The 21,147-nt window shown below is 37.5% G+C and overlaps 1 protein-coding gene across 2 annotated transcripts in view; it reads right to left on the reverse strand.

Moving 5' to 3' along the window:
* Window positions 1-21,147, reverse strand: part of SRRM3 (serine/arginine repetitive matrix 3) — a 356,479-nt gene that overhangs the window by 31,410 nt on the left and 303,922 nt on the right. For both annotated transcript variants that reach the window (XM_075195126.1, XM_075195125.1), the window contains 2 exons: window positions 20,701-20,805; window positions 18,107-18,290 (listed from right to left, as the gene is read on the reverse strand). In XM_075195126.1, coding sequence (XP_075051227.1) covers window positions 18,107-18,290; window positions 20,701-20,805 — 289 coding nt within the window. The remainder of the gene's footprint in view (window positions 1-18,106; window positions 18,291-20,700; window positions 20,806-21,147) is intronic.

The raw sequence follows: 21,147 nt of genomic DNA on the forward strand, positions 1-21,147 counted from the left end.
GTGTATGCACCTCTGTCACCCCTCCTTTGTGTGGGTGCTCCTCTGTCTCCAATTTTGTATGTGCACCAATTTCTAACCATCTGTCTCTCTCTCCCCCCATTTGTGTCTCTCTCTACCACCACCGCCTAATTGATGTCTTCTCTAAATTATGGGTGCCTGTCCCTTTATTCCTTGTGTGTATATTTCCCATTGTCCCCCCTTTTTTCTCCCATCAACCCCCACAACACACTTGCACCTTAACTTTTCCCCCTCATCTTCTCTCCTATTCATGCCTTTCCTTCCACCTCTTCTGCTGGAGTCTGGCAGACAGAACCAGTGCTTTTGGCTGCCGATCAAAGAGATGAGGAGGAAAAGAAGCACAACTACTAAGTCACATAGTTGAACCTAAGGATAGCAGGTAAAAAAAAATTCTGATTTTAATCATTTTTGCTGAGTGTCTCAATAGTAAACTTTTGTTATGTTATAGGTTTTTTTCATCATGCTCAAAACCTTATTAGTGCACATGCTAAATGGGTTCTGAGACACTGTTGGTCAGCGATTCCTTATTGGAGATTTTGCATGCACTGGGAGACTCACTTATTAAAGGGTGAAAAGTCCTTTAATAAATCAATAAGGCTTTTTCTCATTTTAAAGGGTTACTGCTGGCAATAATGCTGCTAATGCCAATGGTAATCCCTGCCGGCGGAAAGATTGCATTTGCATGGGGAAGCCTATTTAACAATTATCTCATATATCAGCAGTACTTGTACCACCGTAACACCTGTTCTGTTATCGCCATCTCAGGCGTTGTCCCAGCTTACCATAGTTGTGGCTGTGGCTAAAGGTGTACCAACCCTGTCTAATTAGTGTTTACCCTGCCTACAGCTGTTTTGGTCTTGACTACATGAAGCCTCTTTCAAAGAATTTTCCAGGGCCACTCTAACTTCCCAATTCGCCCCTGGCTGCTGAGATTATTTCTGTTCACCACTTTAAAATGGCTGTGGAGGGGGTGTGATCTTCATGATTGAGGCTTGTTATTGGTATGGGGATACCTGGGTAGGGCCTTTTTCACCCTACCTGGGAGTGCAACTTTAAGTTACAGAGCAGAACCCAGTGCAACTACCCTACACAGTTCATCCGTGATACTTACATCTCATACTTACAATACAGGAGACACCCAAATTTCAGGTGAGTTCTCCCAAACTATCAACAGAATAGGCCACCCTCCCGCATGCCACCTCTACTTCTTGGACGTGGATGGGGCATTGATGATGCAACACCCTGTGAATCGCATCATCATCATGGCCCCAGTGCAGGATGATGGAAAATGTGTCAACACTGTCCTGTCTGCCTGGTATTGTCTCTCTATGGCATTACCTAATTGTTATTGCCTTGCATTTTACTGTTGCCTTCTTTACTTAGTTTTATTATTTAGTCTGTTTCACTACCGATTGCCTATTGTTGCTCCTCACCTCTATCTCTACTCTCTGACCCCTCCTCCTGTTTCTTCTACCCCTGCCCACCCCCCCTCCCCTCCACCTCCCCTTGTTTCCTGGTCTCTCATCAATGCTCTTCGCTCCTGTCCTATACCCATCCTCTCCCTTTGCTCCAGCATCCCTGACAATCTCATCCATATCTCCCGACTTCCCTCCTTCCCCTTCTCCTGTGTCCTCTGGAACTCCAGTTCCATCCACACCAAATTGCCCGCAATCCATGACTTCTTCATCTCCAACTCTCTTAACCTCCTTGCTATCACCGAAAACTAGCTTTCTTCTACTGACACGGCTTCCCCTGCCGTTCTCTCCCATTGGGGCCTTTTCTTCACCCATTCCTGTGGGCCTCCTCCTATTTACTAACTGCACATTTTGGGTCATTCCCACTGTGCCTTCCCTCTCTTTATCCTTCTTCAAAGTGCACTCTATCCACCTCTTCTCCCCCCATCCACCTCTCTTTCTCTGTCATCTACCACCCTACTGGCCCCACTTCCCCTTTTCAACAAATATGCAGCCTTGGTTCCCCACTACCTTTCCTCTGATCTCCCCTCCATTATACTTTGATATTTTAACATCCCTATTGATAACCCCTCTGACCCTGCCTCCATCAAACATCTCACCTTTCTTCCTCCCTTGGCCTCACTCAGTGGACCTCATCCTCCACTCACTCTTAACCTTGTCATCTCTCATCTATGTGCTCTCTCAGACTTCGGAAATCTCTGTTCCCGCTCTCTGACCACCATCTCCTCTCCTTCACTCTGTTCACTTCCCCTGCCTAAAACTACCCTCATTAGGCGCAATCTTGACGCTCTTGACCCTACTTCTTTTTCCTCCTCTCTTGAAACTCTCCTCTGCCCTCTTCCTACCCTGGTTTGCTCTTACAGAGTAACATAGTTGATGAGGTTGAAAAAAGACACCAGTCCATGAAGTTCAACCTATTTTGGATCGCCTGCGATCCTGCACTTATATTTGAAATTGATCCAGAGTAAGCAACCGCCAATCTGTTTCAATTGTGAAAATCCCCCCAGACCCAATATTGCAGTCCTATTTTTACCCCATATCCACTAATATTTCCTTCATTTTAATTAATGGTCGTATCCCTGGATACACTTTCCGCTAAAAATTTGTTGAACCCTTTCTTAAACATATCTATTGAATCTGACATCACAACCTTCCCTGGCAATGAATTCCATATCTTGACTGCCCTTAATGTAAAGAACCCCTTCCTTTGCTGGTTGCGAAATTTCCTCTCCTCTAACCTTAGGGGGTGACCGCATGTCCTGTGTATAGTCATTAGGGTAAAAAGTTCCCATGCAAATTCTCTATATTGAACCTTAATGGGTCAATACAGTGGTGGGGGAGTGGCTATAACAAGCAACTTCTTGTTATAACCACTCCCCCCCACTGTCCTGGATGCTGTCGCCCCCGCCTCTTCTGTCTGCCATTGCTGCTTAATTCCCCAACCCTGGCACTCCAAATTCACCCGCTTCCTTCAGAAGTGCACTCACTCTGCTGAACGCCTCTGCAGGAAAGCTCGCTCCCTGGCTGACTTCCTTCCTTTTAAATGTATCTTCTCTTCCTACTACTTCACCCTCTCCTTCTATAAACAATCTTTCTTTAAGTCCCTCATTTCTTCTCAGTCCTCTAATCTTTGCCACATTTAATTCTCTCCTCAGCCCCCTTCCCTTTCTTTTTCTCCTCCAAAATTAAGGCCATCGGAATAAACATCTCTTCCTCCCTTTCCTCTTCTGCCACCCTCTTTGTCCCACCTTCCTCCAACAACCAACTCTGGTACTCCTTTCACTCTAATTCGGGTGAATAATTCCACTTCCTCATTCTTTCCTCTCCCCCATCTACGTGCCCCCTGGATCCCTTCCTCTCTCACCTCATTCACTCCCTCTCCCCACTGCCTGCTCCTAGCACTCCTCTTCAACCTGTCACTCTCCACTGGCATTGTCCCCTCCACTTTTTTAAACATGCTTTTATCTCTCCCATTCTCAAAAAACTCAAACTTGATCTCACTTCACTCACTAACTACCACCCCATTTCACTTCTCCCCTATGCCTCTAAATTACTCAAGCAGGTTGTCTGCAACTGCCTCACCAGTCACCTCTATTCGCCCTCCTTGAACCTCTCCAATCTGGTTTCTGCCCCCACTCTACTGAAATCACCCTGGCCAAAGTTACTAATGTTCGCTCAGCAAATTCCAGGGGCCACTTTACCCTGCTCATTCTCCTGGACCTCTTTGTGGTGTTTGACACCATGGACCACCCCCTCCTGCTGCAGACCCTACTCTCTCAGCCTCTCTGGCTCTGTCCTCACATGGTTCACCTCATACTTCACAAACCGCTCCTTCTCTGTATCCACATCTGGTTCATCCTTCCCCCCTTCCACCCTCCCTGTAGAAGTCCCTCAGGGCTTTGTTCTTGGCACTCTACTCTTTTCACTATATACTACAACCCTGTTTGCTCTCATCACTTCATTTGTTCTCCAGTATCACCATTATAGTGAAGACATTCATCTCTACATTGTTCTCCTGATCCCCCCCATCTTACTTGTGTATTTAACTTTCTCTTTGCCATCTCCTCTTAGGTGTCATCACGCTTTCCAGAAATTAACTTTGCTAAAACCAAAACTCATTGTGTTCCCTCCTTTTAGATTCTCATTCCCCCTTGATCTCTCTATCATTGTTAACAACACCATCATCTCTTTTGTCCCACAACTCCGCTGCCTGGGCATCACCCATGACTCCTCCCTCACTTTTGCCCCCCCCCATCTCTTTCCCAATCCTGTTGCTTCCAACTACGCAACATCTTCTGCATCCGGCCCTTCCTATCTCAGGACGCCACCAAAACCATTATCCATGGACTCATCATTTCCCGCCTTGATTACTGTAACCTTCTCATCACTGGCATCCCCCGCTCCCACCTCACCTTCGTTCTATACTCAATGCAGCTGTGAGACTTAGGTTCTTTTCACGTCGTTTATCTTCTGCCTCCATTCTCTACCTTGCCTTACACTGGTTTCACTTCCCCTACAGAATTATTTTAAAACTCCTCACCTTGACTTACAAAGCCCTCTCCCACTCAACTGTCCCTAATATATCCAACCTCCTCTACATTCACACTATCTCCAGCTCCCTGTGCTCGGCCCATGACTGTCGCCTCTCCTTCACTCTGATTACGTCACCCCATTCCAGAATCCAAGACTTCTCCCGAGCTGCTCCCTTCACTGGAAGAACCTCCCACACTCCATCTGACTGTCCACTAATTTGTGCTCCTTAAAATTGGCACTTAAAATTCGCCTCTTCCTCAAAGCCTACCAGCCATCCACCTAACCCTCTATCCATGCTTGTTCTCATCTCCTCTCTCTTCCCGGACCCTTTACTCGCTCATCCTGTGCTTGATCACCTTTACCGATTCCTCTTTGTGTCTTCTATCTGTTTTCCCTTCCTTTACAATGTAAGTTCTTACATGCAGGGCAATCTTTCCTCCTGTCTCTATACATATTCTTCTGCTCAAACTTTATTCCAGCTTCTGGAGTCTTGGCATTACTCGTTTATTTTTCTGTACTGGTTTCCCAGTATGGTCTAGGTTTGTATTGTGTAGGGCGCTGTGGAAATCTTTTTATGCCTTTTAAATAAAGGATAATAATAATAATAATAATAATAATAATAATAATAATAATAATAATAATGCTCCCTGCACTTAACCCTCTGTGATCCGTATGCTATCTCTATGTTTTTTTTTTATCATTCAGTTAATTTTCTTTCCAGATGAATTAAAATTAATTTAATATAAATGTCATTCAGCTCTCAATTCTGCTGCACTTAGTAAGCTACTAATGTTAAATCTGACGGATACTCAATAGCAAACGGTTCAAAAATTTTAACTTAAACAAAACAAAAATATTGTACATATTCATATTCATATACAACTTCATTTGTACACTGAAAGCAAAACGGAGTACCTTCAGGGTTTACACTACACTAAAATTGCAGCGCAAATAATTAATTTTGTTATTTCGTTTGACATTGCTACTCAATCATGTCCAATTCAAGGGTGGATTGGAAAGTAAAGTGAAACTTAAACATTTAAATAAATTGAATAAGCTACTTTAATAAGCATAATATTTTGTTTTCTGCCTTGAGTAACAAAGGCAAAAAATGTCACATCTTTAAACTTTTTAGAAGCAGTTGGACATTTGGTCAAGCTGATTCCATTGCTTAATCCCCTTTGATATTTATTTTAGGAGGTGGTATCAGACTGGTGCTCTGAACCCTAGCACATTTCCAGTTAAAAAAACACTAGCATTAACAGTACTCTATGGCTCATTGAAGTGAAGGGGATTCCTTGTCCCTTGTCACACAGGAGCAATTAAACTCTGAAGACACTGCATGCAATAATTTCTGAGTGTAATCTCTACTGTGTACTAAGAGAGGAACATTTCCCGCTTGCTTCAATGCACCAGTATAGGAGTGGTTATGTGCTTGGAATGCCTTCTAAGCACCATCCTTATGTGTGCTCAGTGTTTACTGTATGTATACTCTAACATTCTAAAGTAATAAAAAATATAAAAGACTTTAACAACAAGGCTAGGTCTTAAAATCGACTCCCTAAAATAGAACCTGATAAGTTGAAATGACCAAATAAACAAAAAAATACAACTAAAATAAATGCTAAAAGTCAATGGGCTAATGGAAAGCTGAGCATAGAACCTGGTCTACAGTATTTTAAAGAAGCATTCAAATTAAACATTGCTGATTTTTAAAATAATGTAGATTCTGTAGTTACTTTTTGTACGGAAAACAAGTGTAACCACATGTCAGTGAGACGTATTGTTCAAAACACACAGGACTTTGTGGGGAATAATAATTTGAAAATTTATTTTGGTTAACAAGAAAAAATTAAACCTGAGAAACGCTTAAGAACATAGTTGCCTACTCTCCCGGAATGTCCGGGAGACTCCCGAGAGAGCAGGCAAAAATCCCGGATCCAGCATCTCCCCGTTGTTGTAGATGGTGGGGGCAGGGCTAACTGCTGCATTGTGGCCCCGCCCCCTGCTACGATTGGCCAGAATTTCCTAAGATGGACAGGGGCGGAGCCTAACGGGCCATCCCGTGTGGCCACGCCCCCTCGACGGACCCCCTCCCGGGCGGCTGGTCTCAAAAGTAGGTAAGTATGCTTAAGAAAGAATAAAATATTAGGACCACCTAATTATCACAGACTGTAAAGTAGCTTTTTATGGCAAATTTTATGAACATGAATATAATGGTAAATATGTTGATATCTGCTTTTGTAGTAAAACCAGTGCAATATATTTTATTTGTTGCTATGTTATTCCCCTCTTGTTTTCCCTTTTTGTATTCCGTCCCTTTATAACATTTCTCTTCCACTATAATTCCTGATACAAATTGTTTGCAATTGTAATAAAAAAGGTTTTCAGAGTAATTGCCCCTTTAAAAGAAATATGGTGAACCCCAATAATAGACATCTGAGCTGTACGTTTTCATTCTGTTGAAGTCCTTGCCCAAAAACTAATCAAGTGCTCTATCCTGTCACCTATATATACACAACAATACAATGGTTGCAATGTTTAGATTTAGGCTATGAACTAAAGTGATTTATATGACCTTTGCATCTCCATAAGTACATTTTAGTACACTTTAGGTCTTAAAAAAAAGGGAAAACTAACAGATTAGCTTTTCGTTACCCATAAATTGTTATATATTCTTGCAATGTATGGGATTGGACAGTTGTAATTATACTGTGTACATCTATTTTATACAATAGTTGAAAAAAAATTCCAAGGTTCTGTTCAGCTGCAAAAATTATGTAAAATATACCAATGTAATAAAGGCATTAAATGTACTGTCATTGTGGCTTACTTAAATCACAAATGAGGCTACAATGAGCAGTAGTTTAGAAGAAAAAGTTGCATTTAAAGCAAAAATCCCACATAGAATGTTTCTTTTTTTTTTTAACTAGCAAATAAAGTACTTTTCAAGCATGCATCTAATAGTAATTTTTCATAATTGTCCTCCTACAAATCATTATCTCCTTTTCAAAATCTCTCTGGAGAGTGCACAGTATGGCTGCCAGACACACACAGACTCAAAGCTCTCATCGTGTGATGTGAAGGCAGATGAAGAGGAGGATGATTTTACAGTACACAGTACAGACGGAATGCCACTATAAGCTCTAACGCCTCCCTGCTCACTACATCATGTATCATGTGACTGTATCATGTGACTGTGGCTGCCATGGCAATCCTTGAGACTGTGCAGAATTTTAAATCATTAATAGCAGCCTGAAGAAACAAACTAATGAAAATAGTATATACTTGGTAGATGGCAGATTCTTATTATAGCCTGCCACAGTGATTTATGTTAAAAAAATCACACATCTCTGTTTTAATTAAGGGGATAGTCTTTAGTCAGCATCCACATTTCCATCTCAAAATCCCACAAAAACATTTGCATAAAGGCACTTCTCAAAAGAGGAAAGCAGGTGGGAACACATATTCTTGTTCGTACAAGAGTTTCACATTCTCCTGTCTATTTTCTTCAAATGTATATATTATTATATATTAGTTATAACACAAACTGAAAACTACAGTGCCACCATTTAGGAAGATTATTTACAGTAATTAAATAAAAAATGGAACTTTGTGTGCACATTTCTATATCAAGATATATCAATATAAATTTTGACACAATTTTGATTGATAGTCTTTTTTAAAAATGGACATCATTTGTTTTCTTTACATTTTCAACATATAATATTCTACGCGTGGATCATATTTAAAATTTCACAAACCCATTGCCTGGTAAACTTATTGTGTTACTGGCATTGTCTACACTTTGACATTTTTTTATTGACATAATGCATTTATAAGCACACAATAGACTCAACATCCAGCAACTTGTCATGAGAACCTAGAGAAAAGAAGAACTTACCTACAGACAGAACATATTTGGAGACTACTCTATATAAATATAGCGTTATACACACTCCTACCGTTCATGAAGCTATTGGCTTCATGTAAATGGTGACCTATTTGACTTTTGATCACCCACAGTAGGGGTGTTATATAGAAACTGCACTAATTTTTGAAGATTTAAGGGGCTTTGTTAAGATTACAGTAAGACACAATCGATACAGCATTGTATCTTACCAAAGTAAAAATATTGACAGTATATATTTCAGGAAAAAAGTGTAACACTGAAAAAGCTAATACACGCAGAAAGCCATTGTATAACTGTACAAGAACTTAAACAGATGCACATTTTTATATATAACTTTTTAAGAATATTTACTGTAACTATACATAGTTGGATATCACAAGATAGTCAAAATATAACTATAACTAGATAATGTATTTTGTTTTTTAAATCAATTATACACCAGTGATGGAACTGACATAATGTGAAATAACAAATTGAAAGAAATATAAAAAAACATTAAAATAACTATTGTGCTTCACAGGCTGATCTTTAGATGTTAACGTGCAGAGGTAGACAAATACCTACCTTCTTTAATTGTCAGAGACAGGAATGGAACAATAACAGAAAAGAATAATCTCCACATTTGGAGTGCAGAATGGAGGAAAAAGACAATGACTCTTTTAGTAATGTGTTTCACATCCCTTCACTGAAATCACTTTGCTTGCTCCAATCAAATACATCATCTAATGTACTATATCATAATTAAACTTTGTTTTAAATATACTTTAATGCCATTTTTTAAGGGAAGGAAGAGGAGGTGAAAAGAAACAGGTATGACACTTTTTAGTTTCATTAAAACATTATGTGCATGCGGTGTCACCAGCAAAACAAATATGTAACAAGTCTAAGGCCTCCTACCAATCTGGAGGCCTTCAGAGGGAAGTCAAGAAAGTGAAAGAGAAAGTAGCAGAAGTGGAAGCCAACCAGAATGAAATGGAAACTTGAATGTCTATTTAAAAGGGAAGTCAACTAGTCCCTCCTTTTGAAATGATATACTGCCATCTTTGCTTTCTGTACATTAATAAACAGTCACACATCTATAAAATAAGTAGGTAAATTAGACCTAGACTACACTGGTGTTATTATAACACACAAGGTACTAGAATTATATTAAATAATAGTATTATTAATAAATAGAATAAGTAATAAAAAAAGCATAATCATCTACCAACCTGATCCAGTGCAAACAGGGGGATCTGCCTTTTAATATATACCTAATTAATCTAAAGAGGGAGAACTGTGACTTAGATTAAATAGATACACTCTTTGTAATATACAAGTATTTGTGTAAAAATCTAAAGTCTTTAGACTCACCAGTGCCTTTTTAACTCTCCAAATGACATAAATGGCTACACGGCAATTCGTAATATATAAATAAGGAAAATTGCAGTAAATGTTCTGTGTTAATCAAGTTGCGCAGCGGAAAAGGCAGAAATGCAACATTCTGGTGATAAGATCTTCGACTTCTGCTTTTTTGCTTTGCCATTCCACACTGTATTTGTAAATTCACATTTCATGAAATGTACCATCTATAAACAAAGCTGGGAACATGATGGTCAAATCATTCTGCTTGGTGGTGGGGTCGGGTAGGACAAGGAATATTTAAAGTCTAATATCGCCTGCGAAAAAAATTGAAATTCTGAAAAACAGTTTTAGAAATTTTGCTCATATCTACTTAATAAAAGTTGCTGCATCCCCTGACATGACTTAAGTGGTGGGTTTACAATAGGGCAGGTTAAATCTCCCCACAAATGTTCTGTTAATAATAAGCTATATTAGAAGGCTATGCATTTGAGAATTTAAACAATCTTAAACAATCCTATATGGATTTTCAGTAGGAAAATGAAATTTATGTATTTACAGATGTAGCATGTGTCAAATTGTCTTTTAATGTTTAATCATTCACATTCTGCTGCTTTAAGGAAACACATTCCATTGTATCAAGTGTGTTTCCCAAAGTATAATATTGAACTTCCCTGCAATACATTTTTCTGCCAGTGAATGGACTTTGACATAATACCGTGCTTTGTAAATCAAGTTACTATGTATGCAACCCATCCTAAAATGTTTAATCAGCAACATTTGTCGCCTGAGCAGAAAATATTGTCAGTCACTTGCAGAAATAAGATACACACGTGGCTGAATAGTGGAGAACTGCAAGTGAATGACAAATATCTCTGCATGGTCAACATATGCTTCACTGTGTATTAAAAAAGAAATAAGAAAATGGTCTAAAAAATGGCCAGTGTGCCCCAAATCCCCATAATATTCAACCAGTCCTGATGGTTTTTCACGATAACTGAAAGACCAGTAGATCATTACTACTTTACGACTTTAGGGTAATTACTGTCAGTGTTGCATATTTTACAGGATTGTACTTTTGTGGGTGAAGGTTTAATGGGAAGCAATACTTATTTTCAAGAAGTCTTTCCCACTTTCTAACTTTAATATAAAGTCAACCACTATAACTTCATGGACTTCACCCACCATGGATGATAGCACATAAAAGTGAAGATATCATCCACCAATGATAACTTCACATGTTAAAACACATCAACTCCCTGAAATAACAAATGCTGGCTTCCAGACGTATCTTACCCTCACAGACTGAGGTATTGTGCTTGTACTTCACTAAGAACATGGAGGTAATTTATAAAGTGCAACATGGCTGCTCCACAATATAACTACAGCTTTAGACTCACTATGCACCTCAATTTGTACAAATGTGGGTATATTTCCACTAGGGCACTTAGGTGTACAGAGGACAGTGGCTGCATTTGTGGATCAGCGGTAGTTTGCCCAGGCAGATGGGTGGAGTTGGGTGCTCCCACAGGACTATGGAAGAGGTGCGTTGCACCATGGAGCAGTGCAGAACAGAGATTTCATTTTTCATTATGAGTTAATTGCAGTAAGATAAAGGGTTAGAGAGGGAGCAATCCAGATAATAATAATTTTCACACAGAATGAAGAACAAAAGAATTTGCTCAGAGCTGACGTAGATTGGGTCTGGTCCTAAACTTTAATGAGCAAAAAACACTTTCCAAACACAGTGTACTAATTAGTAAAATAATCAATGCATAATTAAAAATGAGTAGTTTACTTCCGTAAATCCTCAACCGGTCCCAGCACTAGACAGGTTGGGCTGGTTTCTCGGCTATGCTGAAATGTAGAACAAAGCTGGTCAGTGCAGGGTTGGTGCTTCCATAGGAGTCCCATTTGGAATATGACAGATCAACAAAGCAACAAATAAGATTCTATTTTATATTTATTTGAGTTATTTGAATATATTTTATTTGATTTGAAAATAATAATGGTGTATTTATTTTTTGGGGAGAACCCCCGTCCATTATACACCAGACCATTGGGGTGGCAAAGTTGCCACTCCAGGGGGTCTCTGTCTTGTTAACTGTCCTCACCCCCACAGCCCAGTGGCTTAGAAAGAGCTCCAGCACTTGTAAGTGTGGGGCTGGTAGCCTCTTGAAGCGGAGAGTTTTTTCTGGCCCATCTGTCCATGAAGGGGCAACAGCCCTGTGCTGACCAGCCTGGGGCAGTACAATCCCACTTGTGTTCTCCCACTATATATGTAAACAAGTCCAGACAATCAAGTGCTGGAAATGGTTTGTCATTTGGAAAGGGGGATTGCTGCCCGATTTTTATTATTATTTTTCTTATTAACCAGTGCATTATCTGTGGTCTCAGCAAAGGTAATCACTTATAGTTCTCCACTATTCAGCCCACGTTTGTTTTTACTGCAAGTGACTGACACTTCCCTCCACTCTGACCACAAATGTTGTTTGTTTATTCATTAAATAAAAAATGTTACATTTATTTTAACGTTATTATTGTCAGCATTGGTTAATCATTGTAAACTGCGGCTCTCAGAGCAACCTCATATATTTACAATAATTCAATAGCAAAACCTGTGGCAAGCCATGGTATTGCAAGTAAAACTTTTCAATGGTTTGGTATTAAAACTTTAATTGTATGCTTGATGCCAATGTATATGCCCCACTTTCAAAGACAATTTTACTTTTGCTACATTTGTAAATAACTTTAAGCTCTTCCGAGCTATTTTGTTAATGAATGTTAGAGACTGTAGGATAAATGTATTTCATCAGTTAGCAAACATGCAGTTTGATATTCGACACTCCTAAACTTTGTAATGCTAAGACAGAAGGGGAAAAGGTACGGAAGGGCAAGAGAAATTTCAGGGACTCTATTTATATGTATCCATATAAATGGCTATAGTGACATTGATATATGTTTATATCTATTTATGAAAACGAGAAAATATTTGCTAAAACAGAAAGTTGTAAATTTGTAAAACAATTACCAAATTCATAAAAATATTTCTCATTCACTGAATCACTATGGAAGTAACATTATAATTAAAGTGATCAGTTATCTTCCCTTTTAAATTAGCTACAAAAAATAAATATGTATAGCTGTAAGAAAAAAATCTCCATAACTACTAAAAAGGCCCACAATGACAGACACACAAAACAAAACTCTAGAACATCACAGGAAAAAAGGAAAATTGCATTTCTGTTATGGAAAGAAAATGAAGAAATGAGTGAAAATACACTGAGATCACTGCTCCCTAAAATAAAGTCAAAGTATTACCGCTTTTCAAATGAGAGGCTAAAGAAAAACACAGATGAGATTAAAAAAATATAAATTAATCTAAGTTATAGTAATCTAAATACACTAAGCAAGCATGCACTTTTTCATAATACAACCCAGACATTTATAAGGGGCTTTTCAAATGCGTAAGATCTAGTTTCTTCAAAATTGCAAAAAAATGTATTTTGTGGAATCTATTTATTCACCTTTTAGTGCCAGTAAAACAGATCAGCTAAGCATAACTAATAAGAGAAAGTGGGTAGGTAGAAAAGAGAGAGAGGAAGACTTATAGTATGACACAGTGAAGATACAAAGCTTTTGGTATATCCGAAGAGAGAGTGTGAATCAGAAAGGGTAACATAAAAAAATAGAGAAATAGAAAATAAAAGAATTAAGTTAAAAATAAACAATGATTGAGAAATAGACAAAGGGTTTTACATTATCAAAATCTACAGTGTCATATTGTTGGTGTCTTTCCCAGTCGCACAGATGGAGTCATACAAAATATAAAATAATAAATATACACCATTTAAAATGTTTATACCAAAAAATAATTAAGTGATAAACATACTGTTCAACAGTATATTTTTTATATTGCATCTTTTCATTTATAATTCCAGTTTCAGCCAGACGACTTTCATGTACAAGCATAATAGAAGCACATGTCATTCAATTAGCAGATTTAATTGTAAAATTGTTCCAAATATATTGGTAGTAAGTCAACAATTAGTACATTATTTTAGTTATAGGACACTTTACACATGTGCAGGTACAGCAACCATGGTTTTGAAGTTTCAAAAAGACTGTCGGGGACATTTATGAACACTGGTGTATAAGAAAAGGGTGATGGAATTTATAGCAACCAATCAAACATTTGCTTTCATTATCTGAGCTGGGCTAGAAAATTATAATAACAATGTGATTGTTTGCAATGTTTTACACTAGATTTTCTGTGCACCATTTTCACAGATGTCCTCCAGGATTAGGAATTCAGAACCACAATAGCAGAGCATAATACTTTAATTTAAAATAAGGCAGTTAAATTTTATTATAAAGACCAATGATACTGAGGATGCAGGGACAATTTGTTTCAGTTGTTCTTTTATGTGTTTCCATACTGTACAACAGATGATGGAGGCTTGGTTTTATGGATATTTATAAGTATTTAGCTTTTGGGTTTGTTTTTCAGCCTCACGTTACTTTTATTTATTGGCCAGCACATGTCCTCCAGCAACTTTTATTACATATATTGATTTAACTTTTTAACTTTATTTTGTGCTTTTTAATCATGTCTTTATATCATCTGACAGAGTGGTTTATTTCCATTACTCTTGCTACAGCACAAATTCTTGTCTTGATACATCTGTATCCAGTGCAGAAAACACTGCAGAGCTATGTAGTAACAGGGCAGTGGAAATAAAAAATGATGATATAAATGCATGGCTGAAAAACAAACAGAAGGAAGCCAGGAAGATAAAATAATGTATTTAGTAAAGCTATTGAGGGGATAGAAATTAATAAACTAAAGTAATCTGAAGGCAGAAACACCCTTTAGAGCTTTCCTTGGATCAAATGGGACTCAACAGCAATTTATTCTGTAGTGTTTTCTCAATATGCCCTTCTGTTGATCACCTATTATACACCAATAAAAAAGGCCCCACCAACAAAGTCTCGGACATGCTACATGGATACTCTGCCTTTGTTAATGGGAAAAAACAAAACATCTGTTCTGTACCCTGCCCAATAATGATTTGCATTTTGTCAAGGGTATGAAATTACAATAATGCACAGGATTTATTTTATTTTCTAAAAATATAACTTTTTAAAATGTTTAGTCGACCCCTCTAGCTGTATTCCTAGTCTTGTCCCCTAATAACATGGGGTATGTTTAGAATTATCACTTTACAAATGGCAATGGGAAATGCCCCCTGTCAACATGCTATGATTATTTATGATTATTTATTCCCAGTAATTCATGAAGAATGAGGGTCCAAATATTTTTATTTTAAACAATTTTCTCAAACTGGACTATTTTTTCTTTCTTGGCACATACTGTACCCCCACCAGACACCAGTGGTTTCAGAAGAGTCTTACTACTAATTGGGGCTGGCATATTTAATATTGATTCCCCATCACCAAATAGACTAATTAAGCAGGTCAATGACATTACCTACAGACTGTGCCTTTTCTTAATTACATGGGCTCTTATTGCTACTAGACAGCATAAGTATTATTTCGAATAGTCCCACAAATGTTGAAGGGGTTGTAGTATTGATTTGTAAAAATTAGATTAAAAGGAAGAACAATGTAGCTTGACAGAGGGCCTTATGGCATGCTGCAAGCTGTTTCTACACAACAGCACTAGGCTCTTCAAATGACATTTGCTTCAAAACAGTGCTTGATACATTCATTTAGCGTTAGCAGAGAAAAACAAATGAATACATTTACAATTGGAACTTGTTTGGCCATTGACAGCACAGCACTTGAAATAGAATCAAGAACTTTATTATGATGTTGATGGTCATTCATTTGTCAAAAGTAATTGCCTAAATAATAAGTACTCATCCATCATTCATGCAAATTAACCGATTATGTGACCAGTTTTTCCATTTTTTTATTTAAGTGTCTAATTACTAATTTAATTTATTATTTAAGTTTGGGGTTTATTACTTAAAAGTGTGAAACTGGAAAACAACGGTGATGTATATTTCTAATAAACCATTCACTGTTCTTTTTACTTTGGACTGTCTTCAAGCAGAATGAAGAATCAATTATAAAATGTTTAGTGTACTGTGAGTGTTAATAGAGCAGGTGTTTCCACCCAGCCTACAAAAACTTTATGTGAATGGGAAATTTATGGGAGATGGGCATCAACATCCTTGCGGCATACTTGAAAGAGGAGTAGCATTAAACGAAAAAAGGACTGCAGCACGGGAGCATTGTCATGTACCCTGGTGATTCTGGTGAATGCTGCTAGCAAAGGAAGTAAAGTAACTAAGTACATACTTTTTTTTATTTTTACTCTTTCATCTCCACACAAAACTATATTTTATATTTAGAGTGGCACTATTTGCTTGCTTGATTACTACTTAAAGGAAAGTAATCATTGATATATTTGTAGACAAATAACATCAATTTTGCAATTCATACATTGTTTTTGTTAAAATCATTGCTATTGTTTTATGTGTAGTTTTGTTTTGATGTGTCTTCTCTTTAGTATTTAGGGTTTGATGCTCGTCGATTGGCAACTAACAGAATTTTGGTATTGCTGTCAATGAAGAGAATTAGTGTGAGAGACGATGCTCTCCAAAAACACTATACATCATTAAAACTTAATTTGCTTTGTTTTTGGGGATTAGAGGTCAGTTCCATTTCATTTTGCACAATATTGAAAAAAAAAACACATTTCATGTATTGGTTAGAAAAATAGCATTAGCAATAGATTGGTTTTACACAATAGGAGAATATTGTAAGATCCACCATTAAATTTAATGGTGGAAAATAAAAGTTTGTTTTAAGGAAATCTTAGCCATTTTTGTATATTAATGTATGCAGTATTCCTTAAAGACATACAAATGTGTAGATTACAATTTAGATCTTGCCTGACATTTAATATATTGTATTGTACATAATATTACTATTGGTATTAGAATATTTATGTAGTTTCATCATTTAAAAAATAAATAAAACAACAGTATGTCAAATATATACATATACCATATATTATTATATGTACATTATTACATTGGAGTGTAGAAGTGCTGTTTCTGAGACATTAATTATTCAATGGACCAAGTATGTCTATGCTGAATGATGTGATGCTGTGCTGGAAGAGGTGCTATGGTGGATTAATTCACTTTAATTGTGAACCAACATGGAAAATAGCACCCGTACTAGCAATAGTGTTTTATTTGCATTGTATGGGGATGGCAAATGTTTGTTCATGTTAATTTTCCTTGTGATGTATGTACAAATGCAGACTTTCTCCATAGTGCTTTAAGCAGTATATGCAAACGAGTGGAGACTGCACACTGGATGACAAGGTAAAGGTCACCTATTATCACATTTATGAGAGCTGTTAGCAGTGCACAATGAGTAATGCCCATGGTACTCTTTCAATAAGTGGAAGACAGTTCTCTTTAATCTGGCATCTTGAGGTGTACTTTTTTCCTTGGTATTTTGACTGTAGCCATATGAAAATAAATATGTTCTTATATATAGGAAAACAATTTACCACATGAAATGTCATAGCCACAGGATTCAGAGATGGGTTTTTTTTAGGAAAACTCACATAAATATGAGGTTACATCCAGACTTTTTCTTTTAAAAAATGCCATTGGCATTTCTTTCCCTTATGCAGCATTCAGAAGCATAGCCAAGTAGGCAGCACATGGATGGGGATATTTTAGGAGTAAGCACTTCAGATATGCTCCAAAATAAATGTCTGGACATTACCTTAATTTTAGACATAGTGCCCTCACCAGTCTCAGGCACTAGTCTCTCTAAAGCAGTGATGGGCAACAGACAGCACTAGTGCAGCATGCTGCCCTCCCGAGCTGCCATCTGCAGCCCTAACTCCTTCCTCCTTCATTCCTAGATTTGTTTCTTATAGCTTGTAACACTTGTTTAAAATGCATGATGATATGTTGTTACAGATAGATGTCTCTTTCTTTGATTAAATGTATTGGTTGAACTTACTACTGAGACTAAGGGTAATGTGTGGTCACTCTGACAGTTAGAGGACCCATTTGTGGCCACTGAAGTGTATCAGGTTGTCCATCACTACTCTAAACCCTAGGCTCCTGACTTCTTATTAGTATTGGTCACTGGCCTGCTTGTCGCTGTTATATTGCTTTAGACATGATATGTAAATTGATGAAGCCTCAGTGAAGAACAAGGGGAGTTACCACATAACTATACAGCAGATGAAGGAGAGCAGGAATTAGAATCTAGAGTGAGAGCATATAAAAAGGATACATAATATAAACCAAAAATGTGTACATACATCCAAATGTTTCTCTAGAATGGTGCCGTGCCCTTGACTATGGTGACCATTGTGAACGCCACTCTTGTGCCCATTCTGGTGTGGCGTGGCAGATCTGCTGTGAACGGTGCATGAAGAAGATGGGCTGCGGCTGGATCTGTGGCTAGAAGGTTTATGGTCATCTTGCCTATGCTTGGGACTTTGTCTAGAATGGAAAAGAAAGACAATATGAATTATTTATACATACACAAACCAAAAATATCCTAATCTTCATAGGATTTCAGTGCAAATAAGAAAATGTGCCAATTCAGTGGCAATGTTTTGACTTTCACTTAGCAGTTTGAGTACACAATTCCATCATAAAAACACAAAGCAAAACATACAATAGTAAGAAAATAAGAACTCAAAATACAGTTTTACTTGAAATAAAGCACGTAAAATAGTGGAATATGGAAGCTCAGCAGAGAATACAACCAAATCCTATATGCATAGAACCACAGACAATTAAATGTTAGAGAGGTCACTACAACCCTTTTCACACAGGGACATGGACCCTGGAATAACCCAGGTCGTGTGTCGGTGTGAATGGGTCTACCCGAGTCGCGACCAGGGTTATTCCTGTGTTGGAGCCGGATACGCTGCGGTATGAAAGGTATGTTAGGAGTATTTCTAATCTACTGTTTATTTCTGGCACTCATGCCATAGTGTGGATATCACAAAAGTATGAAAGATACTCTTGAGAAGTCATTATTTTGCAGTAGAATGAAGCATTGCCTGATAAACAACTATCCCGATAGGGAACCATATTGTTAAACAATGTCACAATAGTGCTCTTTAATAAAAATGCTGACAATTTTTACTACATTAGCACACTAGCAAAACTTTCATAACAGAACTCCCCATGCTTAAATCTTGTTTCCTTTCAATACATTTTGCATAGGTCATAATGTGTGAAAACTCATTCAACAGCTATTTTGTTTCTTTGTTCATCTAATATAAATATGTACAGTTAGGCAACTTTTATCTTCACAGGCTTTTTGCCATATTGCAGGTTCTAATGATTTTGCCCTTGTTTAGTCAACTTTATGCCCCCTCCCTCTTAATCATTTTCTGTTGCATCTGCCTAAGTTATAAGGCTTTATACGATAAAAAGTAACACTCACTTTTGCTCACGTCTCAATAGGGCACAAGCAAAAGCGAGCGAATAATTCACTATAAAAACCTGTAGTGTCTCACAGCCGTTCCGGGATACTACGTGGCGATTTTTACAATTGAATCTGCTTCTTGGAATGATATTTGTTCATAACTCCAATAGAGAAATATTATTAGGAAAAATAGGTTAGTGTCTTTAATTGTGGGAGTTTTCACCTTTTTCACCTTTCAGTTATAAATTAACAGCACTTCTTAAACATTTCAAATTTGGATTGATCTGTACCACTGACTATATGTTGTCAATGTAAAGAGTGGTTTCTTTGTTGCTATATATCCATATCACTCTTCACTTAAATAATTCTTGTCACTGAAGGTGCTTTTAAAGGGTGTGGTAGGTTTGTGCGGTTTTCACAATGTCGACATATGTTTAAGCGACGTAAAAATTTCGAATACTAGAAGAGCGACAACCAGTTAATTCAGATTTACTATAACTTTTTGCAAAAATGCTGTATTAGTATAGTACCTGACCTACAGTGATACTGCTTCTCCTTCTTGATAAGGTATGTCTCACAATAAAGGGACATACTTTCAGAAAGTGATTATTCCTGAGCATTTTTAGACCTTTAAATCATTCTCTGCCATCAACCCCTTAATTATACCCACTCAATGTGCACCCCTTTCTGCACCTAATGGCAAAGATTGAATATGCTGGAGTACTGTTCCCATATGTTGGTGATACCTCAGGATCATCATCTGTCGATTTTAAGAAGTACTGATGGCGTCAGAGAAACACACTGCAAACAACTGATACATGTGGAAATGACAGCTCACAACACTCAGCTGATTGTGTTCCCACAAGTGATTGATTTGGAGGAATAGTCTGCCAATCTTCCCCTCACATACAGTTTAAAATTTTAAACTAAAGATGAATATATGAGGTCTTAGGCTACGTACACATTGGCATTGGTAATCTGACCTTGCTTCAGGCAGAAGTGTGTGAGCCACAGCAACAGCCTCAACATGAGAGATCATTTAGTAGGCTTTGTTGATGTGTGCTAAATCATCTTTTCCCATCTGATTTTAACGCCTGTCTGTAAGAGTCCTTAGTTAATCAACATAGTAACGTGAAAACTGTTCCACAGGTAACTGCAGAAAAGGTGGTGGTTTCCATAGAAACCAGTAATTTTTTTGAGCAAAGCTTAGAAATTTCAAGCAAATGTTACTTTGGGTTACACCAAGTAATTGAATTCACTTTAGTGTACAACATATGCCTATGTTAAACAATTATATCATGCATGGCTGTATATGCTTCGGTATATTTTATACATTATATATGCGGGGACCATAACTATTTTTTTTAAAGAATAATGCAATTATTTCTATGAAATAGCGTCATATAAATAATTAACAAACCTCACACTGGACTCATGTACTATACCGTGAAAAAATAATCTGTAGCCTACCTGCATGGTGACTTGGAGGTACTGTAATCAGAAGAAGGCGAAGCACTATGAGAGCTACAGCTGCTGTGCCTGTGGGTTCTGCGGGCCGTTGATCCACTATGAGATCTGCCAAATAATATTTGGGTAAAGAAGGAATTGATATACAATATTTTAAGTTACCAGATGCATATTTAAGTTAACTATTAAGATAACATACAATATCTATCTATCTATCTATCTATCTATCTATCTATCTATCTACATTCCGTTACTGGATTTATTAGATGTTACGCAAGCATATCTCATTACACTTTGTAAATTCAACTTATGTAAGATTCTGAAATATTATGCCTAATTGCTAAGAGCAGTCAAATGTTATGGAGGCTCTACCATGGCAGGCTGCTAATATGAAGAGTTAATTTTTTGAAGATGCTAATGAAAGAGTTTGCAGTCTACTGGGAAAAGGGT

This window comes from Mixophyes fleayi, chromosome 2 (genome assembly GCF_038048845.1).
Source record: "Mixophyes fleayi isolate aMixFle1 chromosome 2, aMixFle1.hap1, whole genome shotgun sequence".
Taxonomy (NCBI): domain Eukaryota; kingdom Metazoa; phylum Chordata; class Amphibia; order Anura; family Limnodynastidae; genus Mixophyes; species Mixophyes fleayi.